This window comes from Pseudophryne corroboree, chromosome 4, assembly GCF_028390025.1.
Source record: "Pseudophryne corroboree isolate aPseCor3 chromosome 4, aPseCor3.hap2, whole genome shotgun sequence".
Lineage (NCBI taxonomy): Eukaryota > Metazoa > Chordata > Amphibia > Anura > Myobatrachidae > Pseudophryne > Pseudophryne corroboree.
In genome coordinates, this window is record NC_086447.1 from 290985613 (window position 1) to 291002235 (window position 16623).

The 16623-nt window shown below is 43.3% G+C and overlaps 1 protein-coding gene across 3 annotated transcripts in view; it reads left to right on the top strand.

Moving 5' to 3' along the window:
- Positions 1-15343, top strand: part of SERPINI1 (serpin family I member 1) — a 164984-nt gene extending 149641 nt beyond the window's left edge. For 2 of the 3 annotated variants that reach the window (XM_063916193.1, XM_063916192.1), the window contains 3 exons: positions 249-335; positions 10433-10522; positions 14656-15343. In XM_063916193.1, coding sequence (XP_063772263.1) covers positions 249-335; positions 10433-10522; positions 14656-14732 — 254 coding nt within the window. In that variant the 3' untranslated portion in view covers positions 14733-15343. The remainder of the gene's footprint in view (positions 1-248; positions 336-10432; positions 10523-14655) is intronic. The other variant, XM_063916194.1, reaches the window with a different exon arrangement.
- Positions 15344-16623: the final 1280 nt, after the last annotated feature.

Here is a 16623-nt window from a genome sequence, read left to right on the forward strand (position 1 = left end):
ATGTCTTACTATAATAAGCCACAAGCTTAAAGGATCTCAGTGACCGGCAGCGGTACATCAACTAATAGTGTATCTAATTACTAATCTACCTTGAGCTGAGGAATAGCCTTGTTTGCACCCGATCCATTAATCTGTCCCAAGGAACAATTTCCAGGCTTGACATAACCTAATGCCTTAATGCATCCATTAAGGCAAAATTTACCCAGTTTTGAGAACTAACTTTGTAACTTGCGTTTCTTGTTTTCCAGAAAACAAGGCTCTTTATGTTGCCAAAGCCATTCACAAGTCTTACCTTGAGATTAATGAAGAGGGCTCTGAAGCTGCTGCAGCCTCTGGTATGGTATAACATCATTGTTACGCATATAGGTATTCAAGGTTCAGTATTCCATTAAGGGGTTCTATAGCATAATGCTTTGGGAAAACGTCAAAATCCATTCTATGTCTCTTGAACGTGGACGCTACTTAGCCAGGAAGTGCAGCCATAGTGCAGTATCCAATTAGCAGCAGTAATTTACCGCGGCTAATTGACTTGCCCTGGGCTATCCTATTAGCCCCACTGCAGGCGCTTATTGGGGTTTGGTTCCCAAATACCTGATAAGTAAAAAAAAATTCCGCTATAGCAGCTGTGAAAACACATAGGTCCGCGGCTTTTAACTGACCCTGTGTGTTTTTGCGCAAACAGGGGTAACTTTGTGCACAGAAAAAACAGGCTATAATTGGATAGCATGATAATGACCATTGGGCAAAAAACCATATTAAATTCCATTTTTTTCTGTGCGAACAATTACCGCAGCTAATAGGATACCCTCCATTGACTGTGATAGCGGTATTTCTTACAGAGCACTGATAATAGAGATTGCTGACGTTTAGAATGGTATTGCTCTTTCAGTACTTCATGGTAGCCACTATAATGGATAGCTTCCCCTCAAAGTTAAGTAGATATACATTAGTTAGGTAAAACATAGTGCAACTTCTCCTCTACAGGTGTGCCCTTATTCCTATCTCTAGCTTGAAGTAGGTCTTTTAGCGGTGTAATATTTTCCGCTTAGCTGGGGCGTACCTTTTCATCAGTCCGGGTAAGACTCCATCTAATGCTACAAGCTGAAGACGAACTGGCTACCCGGGGAACACCAGCCTGCTGCCTCTGGGAGCAGATCTGTTTGTAGCTTGAAAAAAATGCAGAACTGGACTCTCTGTTGTTCTGTGTATGAGCTGCATCATTTCAAAAGTGTCACACTTCCCACGGGGAGATCTTAAAGGGATTCAGAACAGCTTTGAGCATTACCTATATCTAATTACCTATACCTAATACATGGAGGAAACGGCATCTGGAAGCAATATGAAGCCTGATCTGGACCCAAAACAGATGACTGTTTAAGGCAAGCCCCTAAATTATGGAAACCCTTAAATCATATAATCCAGCATTATACCAAATAGGTTAATGACAGTATATTGTGTTTTCGGTATAATGGGGGAGCTAAGAAGAGCAAGACACAGCAGCAGAGTCTGTTGCTGAATGTGAAGGTGTATTTTGTAGTAAATGCAGTTCTCAGACCAAAGGAAAGAGTCTGCCTCCAGAACTCATAGCCTGAATGAAAGTCTTTTCACCAATGAGAACAGATAACAATTTAAAGTATAGATAAAGAAGATGTCCCATTCAAAATTGTATTAATCAGAAGCAACAGAAGATTCTGCTAGTAATGACTCTGAGGACAGTAAAGAAGCACCAAGAAAGTTATTGATAATGTTGAAATCTTGCTTAAACACATATTTAAATCCATGGAAATAAATGACACAAACGCAGCCATGACTATGCAAAAATCCCTTTTTGATGAGTACACTGGTAAAGACTTCTACCAGCACTTTAAGTGTTAAAGTAAGGTCAACGGCTTAAATGTGTCACTAAAATGCTAAAAGACTATAGTGTATGTAGCCATTTAATGATGGAATAAGTACTGAAGTTGAGTCTGGTACCTAAAGTAGATGCTGCACTTGTTAGTATATCTGAGAGAATGTCAATTCCCTTGAGGATGGGTGTTCATTTAGAGACTCCATGATCTTCAGGAACTACATAGAAATCTGGTATAGCAATGTTGCAGGTCATGCTGGAAAGTGTAGTTCCACAGCAGCTGGAGCGTCCCATTTTGAATACCCCTGGTCTGTGGCATAAACCACTGGTTATGGCCCTGGGTAGCAGTACCTCAGTCTAAATAAAGCTTAGCTGATCTCTCATTTGATGGGCATTTTGTACAAAAGCCTTAGGAGGAAAATCAAACTATTTGCCGCAGGAGTGAAGGTCTAAGTATTTTCATCACATCAACAATTCAAAAAAGCAAGAAGCTATAAACCAGAAAGACCATACAAGAGGTAGAATATCCCTTCTGCTTCTAAACAGCCCTTTCAAGATTACAGATGAAAAGCAAAATTAGAGCACCCCATTATTACAAAATCAGTCCAGTCTAAAGGACTATACACACGGTGAGATAAATCTGTAAGATTTTGACTATATGGTCAAAATCTTAAGGAAAGTTAGTGCACATCTCTAGGTGTTAGGCAACTTGCGATACCGGTTTGATCCCGATGCGCACTCCAGCGGGGTCGGTATCGCAAGGCTAGATGGCAGGCAAGTCACTCTGGGCTATCTATTGTACTATCTAGTACAAAGTATAGTCAAAATTGGCACTTAGTCAAAATCGTACATAGACAAAATCAAAAGTACAGGTAGTCAAAATCTGTGCTATCTGAGTTCTGGGGGAGTTCAAGGGAAATCGCATAGTCAAAATCGGGCATAGCAAAGATCTCACCTTGTGTACACACCTTAACACCAGGACTGCATGGAATTGTGGAACATGGGGGAGCACGGATGGTGTAATGGTTAGCATTACTGCCTCACATCACTGAGGTCATGGGTTCGATTTCTACCATGGCGCTAACTGTAGGGAGTTTGTATATTCTCCACATACTTGCATGGGTTTCCTACGCGTATTCAGGTTTCCTCCCACAATCCAAAAATATACTGGTAGGTTAATTGGCTCCAAACAAAATTAACCCTATTGTGAATGTGTGTGCGTGTTCATGTGGTAGGGAATATTGTAAGCTCCACTGAGGCATGGACTTATGTGAATGGGCAAAATATTATTTGTAAAGCGCTGCAGAATGTGTTCGCTATATAAATAAATGGTAATAAATAATAAACATGGATGCAGTCCAACAAAGATTAATAGGTTTTAGAGCCCTTAAGAGACAAATGGAAGATAGTTTTCATCAGTATCCTAAGGGAAAAGTCTTTGTCAAATCAAAAGGAATCCTGGACTGTAAAGTTTGAGACGCTTTGTAACAGTCTAAAAGGTTTGACCAAAGCCAGAGCAGTTTTTGCCAAATCCCTCCGATCTGAAGGGGTTTCATTCTAAACCTTTGCTTTTCCAGAAACCCTCGGAACCCACCACACAATTTTGGACCCGAGGAGACACTCCATGTTTTACTGTCCTAATGAAATATGTGCATGTAATCCTAACAGCTGTCAGCAAACAAAAATAATAATTCACATCTACAGATTTTTCAAGGATCGTTCAGGACCTGAAGTTTATCAGTTCTGGATAGTGTGACAGAACTTCCAATTCTTCGGTCCGCCTTCAGCCTGGTGACCTCTTCAAGAAACTTTACCAAAGTGCTGATGATGTAATGGCGGAATTAAGAAAATGGGGCATCAAGATAAGACCAAATTTGTATAATATCTTGGTGATAAGAAGATCCTAACATGTAAAAGCTAAGGGAGTTCAAGCTATAACCTTTGTGCAGAACTGAATTGTACACTGAACAAACTGTCAACTTGTCCCTTTTACAATCCCTGGGTGTGCAAATACATATCAAATAGAACAAAGTAGCTTTGTAAGAAGAAAGGTGTCTCCAATTACAGCACATCAATTAAAGATCCATCAACAAACAGTAAGGAAAGTACTTTAATTGTTGGAAATGTTTTTCTCCATCATAGGGGAGGTTCCCAGGGCAAGATGACACATGCACAATCTTTAGTTAATTAATAACCCTGTGCAAGCAGGCTAGCAATTGCCACAGAGTTAACAATTACCATTAAGAGGTCTCTCACCTGCTTGTGAAATCCAAAATGAAAGACGCAGGGAATGCTACTGTCTGATCCAGAATGATTAATACAGATGGAAGCTTCCAGTGCTTCAGGTGAAGGCGTTGTTCTCCGGACAAGGATAGTGGTGGGTGCTTGGTCACTAACATAACCTTCACATCAATGTGCTGGAAATGAGAGACCTATAGAAAGCAGTTCAACAGCTGCTAGAGAAATAGAGTATTCTGAGTAGAGGTGGCTTTCACACCATGCCTAGGAGGCACCAGAAGTAAAAAGCTATGACGGAGGAGGTAGCATCACGGATATCTTCGTCTGAAAGAAGCATAAAGTCAGTTTCAGCTCTGTCTATGTCAGGCTTCTTCAAGTGGACAGTAATGAACTAGAATGACAAATAACCCAGAAAAATCTGTAGCATGTATTTCCCAACCTATAACAAAAGTGGTTTTGTGTAGAACTGTGACTAAGCACCCTGTGGGTGTGTATACTTGTTGGTGTTCACGCTAGGCTTAGCAGGACACTGCTTGCTGCCCTAATTGCAGAGACCCGCTGAAACAGCCTGCCAGGGGCTCGTCCCTACACGCTGGCCACAGTGTCCTGCAGGGGGAAAAGTTGCAGTGAAACCATCACAGTCTGGTGAATAGTTGCTGTTCACGGAGAGCTTTGGGACTGGCCAGCATCTCTGTGAGTGCTGTGTATACCCCCACAGTGATTAAAAGGACATGCCTCCTTTTTGAGTCGCCACGCCCCTTTTTTTTGGGGGGGGGGAGCAATCGTGCCCTATTGATCGCCAGGCGCCTTGCCCCACTCCAGACCTGGAGTGAACACTACTTGTGTATATAAATATTTTTTTAAGAACATTTTGACCGTTGCACCTATTAGGAAGCACTTAGGGTTTAAACTCATTATGGCTGAATGCTGTAGGTCAAAAGGCAGAATAAAACTCACTGGCGCTGTCAGTACTTTCACTTAGGTGGAAAAACATATACAGATACTGTGTGTGTGTGTGTGTGTGTGTGTGTGTATGTATATATATATATATATATATATATATATATATATATATATATATAGAGAGAGAGAGAGACTCGGTTTGATCCGGCACTCAGTTTCACAAGGGTCTCATGAAGTGCTTGCTCTGATGCCCTCCCCGGGTCGGTAACCCTGTAATAGCGTGCAAATGAACGGGCGGCACTCTCCAGACTTTTGAATTTCAATAGCGTCCTTTAATTTAATTAAAGGACGCTACTGAAATTCAAAAGTCTGGAGAGTACCACCCGTTCATATATATATATATATATATATATAAAACGTTAATATAGTGCCCTGGGTGTAGCTATGCACACTCAACCACCCTCCAGGGACCAGGCGGCACTCCACGGATTCTTTGAAAAATAGCTTTTATAAATTAATCAAAAGTTCAATACATAGTGCAAAAAACAAACCGACGTTTCAACGCCTCACAGGCGTTTTTTTCAAGGTGCACAGTGCTGGAAAAACAAAGAAAAACAAACCACTGTGCACTGTGCACCTTGAAAAAAACGCCTGTGAGGCGTTGAAACGTCGGTTTGTTTTTTGCACTATGTATTGAACTTTTGATTAATTTACAAAAGCTATTTTTCAAAGAATCCGTGGAGTGCCGCCTGGTCCCTGGAGGGTGGTTGAGTGTGCATAGCTACACCCAGGGGACTATATTAACGTTATTTCCTGCATTGGAAGGCACCCCGGTGGTTGATTATACTGAGAGTGCCGGCTATTTTACTTCTTGCTATATATATATATATATATATATATATATATATATGATACACAATGTCTAAGGGAGCTGAATGAATGATAACTCTAAATAGGAATTCTCTTCCCAATTTTGACCACAGTTAACTAAAAATTTTAAATTTATTCAAATGATAACAATGACCAATGCAATGTATTGGATGTAAAATGTTGCATAAATATCAAGCGGCAAACATATTTAAAATACAGACTTCAATTTCATAGAAGACATGATATAACGGCCTATTGCATCCAATGATGTCTCTTAAAGGACGTCTGATGTTTTCACATCTGAAATAAACCCAACACGTTTCGTCCCAAAGGACTTCATCAGGGGTTCATGTCTAAATGATGGATATAAAAAGTATGAGCATTCATATATAACATGCCATAGTGATCATATTCAGAGGTAGTATTTTATATATACCAATAGGTATTGGAAGAGCTCTATGGGGCAAATGACCGATTTAACGGTAATGTTATTCCCACAGGTAAAATCTGAAAGAACCATATCATTATGAGGGATGAGAATTAATGTATTATTTAATACTATAAGAGGGGGTGATTATCCAGAGCAGTTCTATGGATTTGATGGAAAGGGGAGGGGGGATTTTCTCCTTAGTATTAATTAAATATTCATATGCTATCATTTTCATATAATAACGATGTATATAATACACTGTTGACAAAATGTATACTTTTCACAATACATGTAGAAAATGTACCATGCATATATCCAGGTGATAATACATCATTTAAGATGACAAAACATATATCTATCCAGATGACAATATATAATGTTTATACCGAAGTGAAGGGGGAATTGATCTACAACACATATGTGTTAATGCTTAATACATACCAGTATAATAAAATCAAAAATTAATGACGCTGAGTGCACCAGTATTCACAGTTGAACAGGCCTGTAACAAAAATAATATCAACATATGCAATTTATTTCAATTGCATTAATTCCGATTTTTTTTATAAAAATATACTGTATATATTTATAGGAATGGGATTTTTTTTTTTCTTACAATGAAAAGAATTAATCATACATACCAATACGGTAATGCAATATAGGGATTGAACCGCTGTATTCGCTATCGGCTACAACCACAATTGTATTGATCAGGCCTATAAGACAATAGGTAACATCAAATAATCTTTTTCTTAATATATTAAAGGTATAACATAATGTTCTGAACTTGTTTGACTAAAATCTGTTCCTTATTGTGTTCATTCTTAGATAAACATTATGATTGGGCTCAGATCACAAAGAGTACTATCATAATTGTTCTCTAACTAACAATGATCACAAAGAACATAACTTTTAATATGGACAAACATCTATGTATCAGCCCAGCCTTCAGGTGTAAGTGAATTGCTACAATATCTAACATAGGCCCTCATTCCGAGTTGATAGCTCGCTGCCGATTTTCGCAGCGCAGCGATCAGGTAAAAAAATGGCAAAACTGCGCATGCGTACGGGCCTCAGTGCGCATGCGCAACGTACTTTCACATAAAAGTATGTAGTTTTACACAAGGTCTAGCGACTCTTTTCTGTCGCTCTGTTGATCGGTGAGTGATTGACGGGAAGTGGGTGTTTCTGGGTGGTAACTGACCGTTTTCCGGGAGTGTGCTAAAAAACGCAGGCGTGTCAGGTGAAAACGAAGGCGTGCCTGGGGAAACGGGGGAGTGGCTGGCCGAACGCAGGGCGTGTTTGTGACGTCAAAGCAGGAACTAAACAGACTGAAGTGATCGCAAGGAAGGAGTAGGTCTGAAGCCACTGAAACTGCATGAAAAAATGTCAGCACTGTTCTGCTAACCTTTCGGTCGCACTTCTGCTAAGCTTATGGCCCTCATTCTGAAGTTGTTCGCTCGCTAGCTGCTTTTAGCAGCATTGCACACGCTAGGCCGCCGCCCTCTGGGAGTGTATCTTAGCTTAGCAGAATTGCGAACGAAAGATTAGCAGAATTGCGAATAGAAAATTCTTAGCAGTTTCTGAGTAGCTCGAGACTTACTCCTACACTGCGATCAGCTCAGCCCGTTTCGTTCCTGGTTTGACGTCACAAACACGCCCTGCGTTCGGCCAGCCACTCCCCCGTTTCACCAGACACTCCTGCGTTTTATCCTGGCACGCCTGCGTTTTTTCGCACACTCCCAGAAAACGGTCAGTTTCCGCCCAGAAAAACCCACTTCCTGTCAATCACACTCCGATCACTTCAATATGAAAATTCTTCGTTCGGACGTGAGTAAAACTACTAAGTTTTGTGCTAATTTACTTAGCGCATGCGCACTGCGTACCATGCGCATGCGCATTTTTGCCTTAATCGCTCCGTTGCGAAAAAATCGGCAACGAGTGAATAACGCGGAATGACCCCCTATATACACTCCCAGAGGGCGGCGGCTTAGCGTTTGCACTGCTTCTAAAAGCAGCTATCGAGTGATCAACTCGGAATGAGTGATAGTCCAGCCTTTAAGTGTAGACAGATAGTTACATTTTCTGTCTCAAATAAACATAAGTGCTTTCAAATGAAAGAGGAAAATGGCAACAGTGTTACTTACTTTACAGAATGACAGGCTCTCCTGAACAGCAGTAAACACTGTGCTGAGCAGCTGGGTTTATAAACCCTGAGCTTAATTACCTCATTTCCTGTGTGTCCCCCTGTAATACCTACTGAATTTCCTATATTTTACTGTGGCTGCTATTTATTTATATGGTTACCGTGTAGTATAAAGACCCTTTAACTTAGTGCAGTGGTTTATGTAAGTTAAATTTAATTATTAGGGGCTGTGGACGCAATAACCCTTGCATGCGTTCCACTGCGGTCCCAGCGTGCGTTCCACCGCCGTCACATAGCAAGTTAAATCCATATGCAGTCAGTATTACCAGCAGTAGCATACAGGCACTCTCAGCATGGCAGACTCTTGATAGGCTCCAGTTGTCCTTAGTCTAACCCACACAACCTGGCCTGTCACTTGGGTAGCTATTCCACCGTCAAGAGCAGGGTGACACTGCCCTGGAAACCCTTATATCAGGAAATCCCAGGTGCTGCTGATCACACACCTGGGATTCTGCTACTGCTTCCAAAACCTGGTCTGGATCCTCCACATTACTTTCACATGGAAAAATGCTGTCTCTGCCACACTCCTTCCCCCTTAGCTTCAACCACCCTGTTGAAGCTACACTATTTTCAGGCGAGCTCTCTGCCTCGCCCACCCCTACCTGAGCCATCCGCCCAGGTACACAGCCTTCCAGAGGTCACCCATCTCGCCTTCTTCCTCCTCCCCTAGCTTCACCATAGGGTTGCTTGGAGGAACAGGACCTACAAATCTCCTGGAAAGGGCATCGGCATTGAGGTGCTGTTTTTCCGGACGATGTCTCACCTTAAACTTAACTTGCTTGGGTAGCTATTCCACCGTCAAGAGCAAGGAAACCCATATATATATATATATATATATATATATATATATATCCATAAAAAGAATCTAAAAACAAACACAGTTAGAAATACCCATACACTATACACATATCTTCATGATTATTGTGATTTAGGGGTATATAAACATACAATCTCATGTTAAGGCGTTTGTCATGTTTGTAAACTGATTTAATAAATTCTATTTATATGTATTTAGGTGGGATGTAGTTAATTTCCCAAACAACTGGATCCCGGCAGTCAAAATACTGATGCTGGATCCCGACAGCAGGAAAAATGCCAGTGGTCGAAATCCCGGCTGCCGCCTGGTATTCCCTCTAGAGTGGTGGTCCACGCCACCACCCGAGGGGGAATATAGTAGTGGGCGAGCGAAACTCGCCACTGAGACCGAGGCGAAGGCAACGAGCCTGCCAGCGGACACACTGCTCTCGAGGTCGGGATTTCGACGTCGGTATATTGACTGCCGGGATCCCGAAAGTCGGGATTTCATACTGAATCCATTTAGATTTATTAGCATAGTACACTGCTCAAAAAAATAAAGGGAACACTAAAATAACACATCCTAGATCTGACACAGCAAACCTTCTTGCCCCAGCTCGCATTGATGTGCCATCCTGGATGAGCTGCACTACCTGAGCCACTTGTGTGGGTTGTAGGGAGGTCATACAGGCACGTGGAGGCCACACACACACTACTAAGCCTCATTTTGACTTGTTTTAAGGACATTACATCAAAGTTGGATTAGCCTGTAGTGTGTTTTTCCACTTTAATTTTGAGGGTGACTCCAAATTCAGACCTCCATGGGTTAATAAATTTGATTTCCATTGATAATTTTTGTGTGATTTTGTTGTCAGCACATTCAACTATGTAAAGAACAAAGTATTTAATAAGAATATTTCATTCATTCAGATCTAGGATGTGTTATTTTAGTGTTCCCTTTATTTTTTTGAGCAGTGTATATAGTTCATAGTTCTATAACGGGTCATTTGCTGTGAAGGAGCACTTAATGGGCAGTTGTGGCATGATGGATAGACTCTGCCAGTGAGGGAGTGTGCAATGTAATGATGGGATGTCATTATTTTAATTGGTCTATGTTTTACACTTTGTTTTGTGTTTACAGGAATGATTGCCACTAGTAGGATGGCAGTGCTTTTTCCCCAGGTTATTTTTGATCACCCATTCTTCTTCTTGATTAGAAACCGTAAAACTGGTAAGTTGTGCAAATTTTGTTTCTTTTAAATAACCGTGCAGCTCCCTCTGCCAAATGCTCATGTACTGCCGAGCGACACTGGAGGAAATCACACTCTAAGGCAGGCTTCCCCCATTTCATACTTATGTTCTCATCCTTTAGTTCTGCCCTTTCCCTCACTGAACAGTCATACTTCAAGAATCTCATCTCCTCCCAGTCTTCCAACCCCCGGCGCCTCTTTGCCACTGTCAACTCCCTCCCCTGCCCACCCAACCTCATCTCCCCTCCTCACTCTCTGTTCTTGACTTTTGCCACTTCACATCCAAAATTGACTCCGTACGTCAGGACATCACATCCCACCAGACCATCAGAAACCAGCCACCTCCTCCTATACCTTACCTCTCCGCCCCGTCCCCCTCACCAACTCTGAAATCTTTCTCCCATGTATGTGGTGAGGAATTCATGGCTCTAATCTGTTTTTCTCTTACTTCCTGGGGGATTTTACAGGAATAGGGACAGAGCCTAACCAAACTGCCATAGACGTCTTCAACACCTGAGTTTCAGTCTCAGTATTCGCTACCCTAGTAGAAATCTGAGAGATCATTCCTTTGATAGAAGTTAACCACTCAGGTTCAACAAAAGGGATCTGAGACAAAGCATTGCAATCCTGTGTACATGGAATGGATCCCTCCTGAGAGGAAACATCTTCTGCAGCATATGACACAGTCATATCCCTAGACATGGTTATGTGAGATATTAAACACCACACACACACACACACACACAGGGAAATGTCAGGCACAGTTTCCCCCCAAGTATGCCACAGAGAGAGACCGAGATTGGAGCCAACCCACGCACAGCGCTTTTTGAGGTAGAACTAATGAAACTACCAGCGCTGTCTGTGTACCTTAATAGACTACACAGACTTTACACAGCCTCCCCCTTCCCCCCCCCCCCCCCCCCCCCCCTTCTACAACCCCCTGGTACCACACAGGATTGCTGGAGTTGCTTGGAGGGACAGCTCTCCCTGTCAGCGTCTGTTGTACAGGAACTGCAGGCAGGAAAATGGCGCTGAACGCTGCTAGGTCCGCTCTGAGAAGCTCCACCCCCTGAACATGGCACTGCTTCCCGCTCTTCAGTATATTATGCTGGCCTGAGGATTTCTCCTGGCAGCGATCCGGGGACCCTGACATGCTTGCAGACCAGTGTAGGGTATAGGCGCTGGCTCAGGGCGCCCCTCACAGCGCCGCACTATGTACCGCTGTGCCCCGGAGCGCAGTTAATACTGCGCTACCTTCCCTGTTGCCGCCATCTTTACACTGGCTCTCCGCTTGCCAGGGGGGCTGGTGACTCACTCGGCACCAAATTCTTCTGGCTCTGTAAGAGGGTGGCGGCATGCTGCGGGAGTGAGCGGTCGCCTGGAGCGGCTAACGATCAGCACCCTCCGGAGCTCAGTGTCCTGTCAGCGGAGATAGTGGCTCAGACAATGCAGGGAGACATTACTCCCCCCCTTAGTCCCTTTAAGCAGGGAGGCTGTTGCCAACAGCCTCCCTGTAAAATAATAAATTCTAAAAAAAAACTTTTACTAGAGAAACTCTGGAGAGCTCCCCTAGCTGTGACCGGCTCCTCCGGGCACATTTTCTAAACTGAGTCTGGAAGGAGGGGCATAGAGGGAGGAGCCAGCCCACACTCTCAAACTCTTAAAGTGCTAGTGGACCCGTGTATACCCCATGGTACTAATGTGGACCCCAGTATCCTCTACGGACTATGAGAAAAGGATTTACCAGTAGGTAATTAAAATCATATTTTCCCCTCCCTTCTCCTCTGCTGCCTCTCTCCTTCTGCCTGTTCCCATTTTGCCCGCCTTCTCAATCTCTCCCTCTCATCAGGCACTGTCCCCTCTGTCTTCAAGCATGCTTTCGTCTCCCCTAATCTTAAAAAAACCTACCCTTGATCCAAAGGGAGGCGGTCAAGATCCCGCTGGACGGGATCCCGGCGGTCGAAATACCGACGCCGGAATCCCGACTAGCACAATCCCGACATATTCTCCCCCTGTGGGTGTCCACGACACCCATAGAGGGAGAATATAATAGTGTGCCGAGCGTAGCGAGGCACCGTGCCCGCAGTGTGGCGAGCGAAGCGAGCCCGCAAGGGGCCGCGTTCCGCTCGCCACCCCTGTCGGGATTGTGTGGTTGGGATTCCGGCGTCGGTATTTCGACCGCTGGGATCCCGTCCAGCGGGATTTAGTACTGATCCTGATCCAAACACCCACTCCAACTGCTGACCCATCTCTCTCCTCCCTCTTGCCTCCAAACTCCTTGAGCGTATTGTCTACAACCGCCTTACTGCCTTTCTTTCCTCACACTCATTGCTTGACCCATTCCAGTCTGGCTTCCATCCTCTCCACTCCACTGAAACTGCCCTAACAAAAGTAAGCAGTGACCTCCATGCTGCCAAATCTAAGGGCCACTACTCTCTGCTTATTCTTCTTGACCTCTCTGCTGCTTTTGACACTGTGGACCACCTCTCCTTCTGCAAATCCTTCACTCTATTGATCTGCGTGATACCGCCCACTCTTGGCTGTCCTTCCACCTATGTGTCTGTTCCTTCTCTGTCTCCTCTCATGACTCCACCTCTCCCCCACTTCCACTAACTGTAGGTCTCCCCCAAGGTTCTGTTCTTGGTCCTCTACTTTTCTCTCTCTATACGTCCTCTTTAGGTGAACTGAGTAGCTCTTTTGACTTCCCAGTACCATCTCTATGCTAGCGATACTCAAATCTACCTTTATCCCGGACACCTCCCCCACTCTCCTCAGTCATATCTAAAACTGTCTCTCTGTTATCCCTTCTTGGATTTCCCAGCACTTTCTTAAACATAACATCTCTAAGACTGAGCTGATCATCTTCCCACCACACATTCTCACCTCCCACAATGTCATTATCTATTGATGGCACAACTATCTCCTCTAGCCCATAAGTGTGCTGTCTTGGGGTAATCATAGACTCCTCCCTCTCCTTCAAACCACACATTCAGCACCTCTTACAACCCTGCCGTTTTCATCTCAAAAATATTTCCAGGATCAGACCCTTTCTCATCCAGGATGCTACTAAGACCCTTATCCACTCACTGGTCTTCACCAGACGAGACTACTGGACTTTCCTCATGACTGGCATCCCTGACAAATGCCTCTCTCCAGTCCAAATATATCCTCAATGCTGCAGCCTGGCTCATCTTCCTCACCAAGCACACTATGTCCACCTCCCCTCTCCTACAATCCCTTCACTGGCTTCCCTTGCCTTTCAGAGTCCAATTCAAGCTTCCACACTTGCTTACAAAGCCCTCACCCACTCCTCTCCCATTTACATCTCTGACCTTATGTCCCTTTTCACTCCCACTCGTCCTCTTTACTCTGCCACTCCTACCTCCAAGATTTTTCATGTTCTGCTCCCTTTCTCTGGAATTCTCTACATCCCTTCTGACTCTCCACCTCTCTTCAAAACTTCAAATGGGCTCCAAAGACCCATTTCTTCACCAAACCAAGCCAAATCTCATCCTAATCCTCTGTTCCACGCTCTGAGTCACCCCCTGTCTGTCTGTCTGTCCCTCACCTTTGGAATGTAAGCTCTCACGAGTAGGGCCCTCTTCCATCATGTGCTTATCCTTTCCTCACTTTAATAATCTTCGACTGCACCAAATCCTTATTCTTTTTTCAGTGTCATCTGCTGATGTATCTTGTTTATTTATCATGTACTTGTCCTATATTGTCTTCAACTGTAAGTCACTATTTCCTGTTTTGATTATTTGTTTATGTACTCTGTAATTGGACTCTGGCACCACGAGGGTTTCGCATATAACTAAAGGATTATGGATGTTGGTGATAATGTATGCAGCGCTTCGGGAAATAATACAGTATTTACATTCCTGCTACATGATATAGGTTCTTTTTACCATTCGTCACCGAACATACCTCTGCCACTTCACAAATCAAGTCTAGAACAGCTTTTTGTTTTGTTTTTTTTTTGTCTGAGTTTTTACCAATTGTTATATAATATTTTTTGATTATCACAATATCCTAGCTCTTGCTAGATGCGTTTTTAAATCGAAATATGGCATCCCCCAAAAATGCATTGTAATCTTGTTCCTCTCTATTCTAGGCTGTGTCCTGTTTATGGGAAGAATCATGCATCCAGAGGCACTGAATTCTGGGGGCCATGAATTTGAAGAACTCTAGTCCTTTACATACAAACACACAGACAGACAGACACACACACACACACACACACACACACACACACACACATAGGGAAACTGATATATAAGCACATTGTTTGCTAATATAATTGATGTTTGTTGCATAAATGTTTCTCTCTTTTTTTTTTTAAAGATGATAATATATAATATAAACAGTAAGACAAATACAGGTAGGGCTGTCCAAATGTTTTCAAACCGGGACATCCTTGTGACATGGAGTTAGCACTGTCTGTAACTCAGATTTACAGAATCGCAAATGGACTAGTTCTACTCTTAATATGTGTGTGTAGAAATTCCAGGCATTTCAGTATTCCAGATTGTCAGGAGCAAAAGCAGGGTTTGTACAGGGGAAAATACTGGCGCATGGAAGCCCCACGTTTAGGCTTTTTGCCTACAGTGTTATGTTTCTCTTGCTGTTTTATGGTTTTTATGATTGCCTGCCAAATCAAGTTGTATTCGTGTGAAAATATATTTTTATTTAGAGTACTGATATGTGATTTATTATATACTGTACCTGTCCAAGTTGAGTTTTAAGTGAATGCAATATATTTGTTGTTTGTTGTGCTATAAAGTTGGTGTTTAAAAATCCAATGATTGCAGTTTCGTTACTTCATGTTGGAGGACTTGGATTTTCTGATATGACATGCAGATTCACAAAATCCTTTATTTAAGTGTAGGATTTTGGAGACTCATAGAGGCTGTGTACACATTAAAACGATTTGCGCCCCATGCAATATTGTACACTATTTCTCGACATACAATATTGGGTATACACACTGGGCCTAGTTCAGACCTGATCGCAGCAGCAAATTTGTTAGCTAATGTACAAAACCATGTGCACTGCAGATGTGGCAGATATAACATTAGCAGAGAGAGTTAGATTTGGGTGGGTTATTTTGTTTCTGTGCAGGGTAAATACTGGCTGCTTTATTTTTATACTGCAATTTAGATTTCAGTTTGAACACACCCCACTCAAATCTATTGTAACCCATACACTTGTGAGATATCGGGTGCAATCCTTCGATTTCTACCGCATCTGTGAGCTAAATCGAAGGATTGTATGCACATTTTAGGTATCATGTGACGCGATGCACGCCGGTCGAATGTCGCGTCTCAAGATAGTATGTGTTGCACTCAATATTTATCAAATCGCTGTGTGATCGCATGCTGTTTTTTTTATCACTTTTGATTTATCATACTGCGATGTGCGATCTGTGAAGATGGGAGCCGACTTCCTGGCCACTCCTCCCCCCCCCCCCCCCAACTGCGCACATGAGTGGAGATGAGGCTTTGAAGCACGCTGCTGAGCTCCCAAACACCGGACAAGGTAGGCAGGCTACACCACTGGCCACGAATGATTATTATGCTGTTTTACCACCACTGCCCACCATTATGCTGCTGCACTCACCATTATACTGGCCCACTGCCCAAAATGCTGCACCCCTGCAAGCCACTGGCGGCGCCCTAAACGCCATTATGCTGCCCCACTGCAAGCCACTGCCCACTGTTATGCTGCTGCACCCTGCACACAAATGTATTATCACAACATATTTCAGATAACTCACAGCAGTAACTAGAAAACAAACTTTATTTCTCTAACGTCCTAAGTGGATGCTGGGGACTCCGTCAGGACCATGGGGAATAGCGGCTCCGCAGGAGACAGGGCACAAAAATAAAGCTTTAGGATTAGGTGGTGTGTACTGGCTCCTCCCCCTATGACCCTCCTCCAAGCCTCAGTTAGGTTTTTGTGCCCGTCCGAGCAGGGTGCAATCTAGGTGGCTCTCCTAAAGAGCTGCTTAGAAAAAGTTTTTAGGTTTTTTATTTTCAGTGAGTCCTGCTGGCAACAGGCTCACTGCATCGAGGGACTTAGG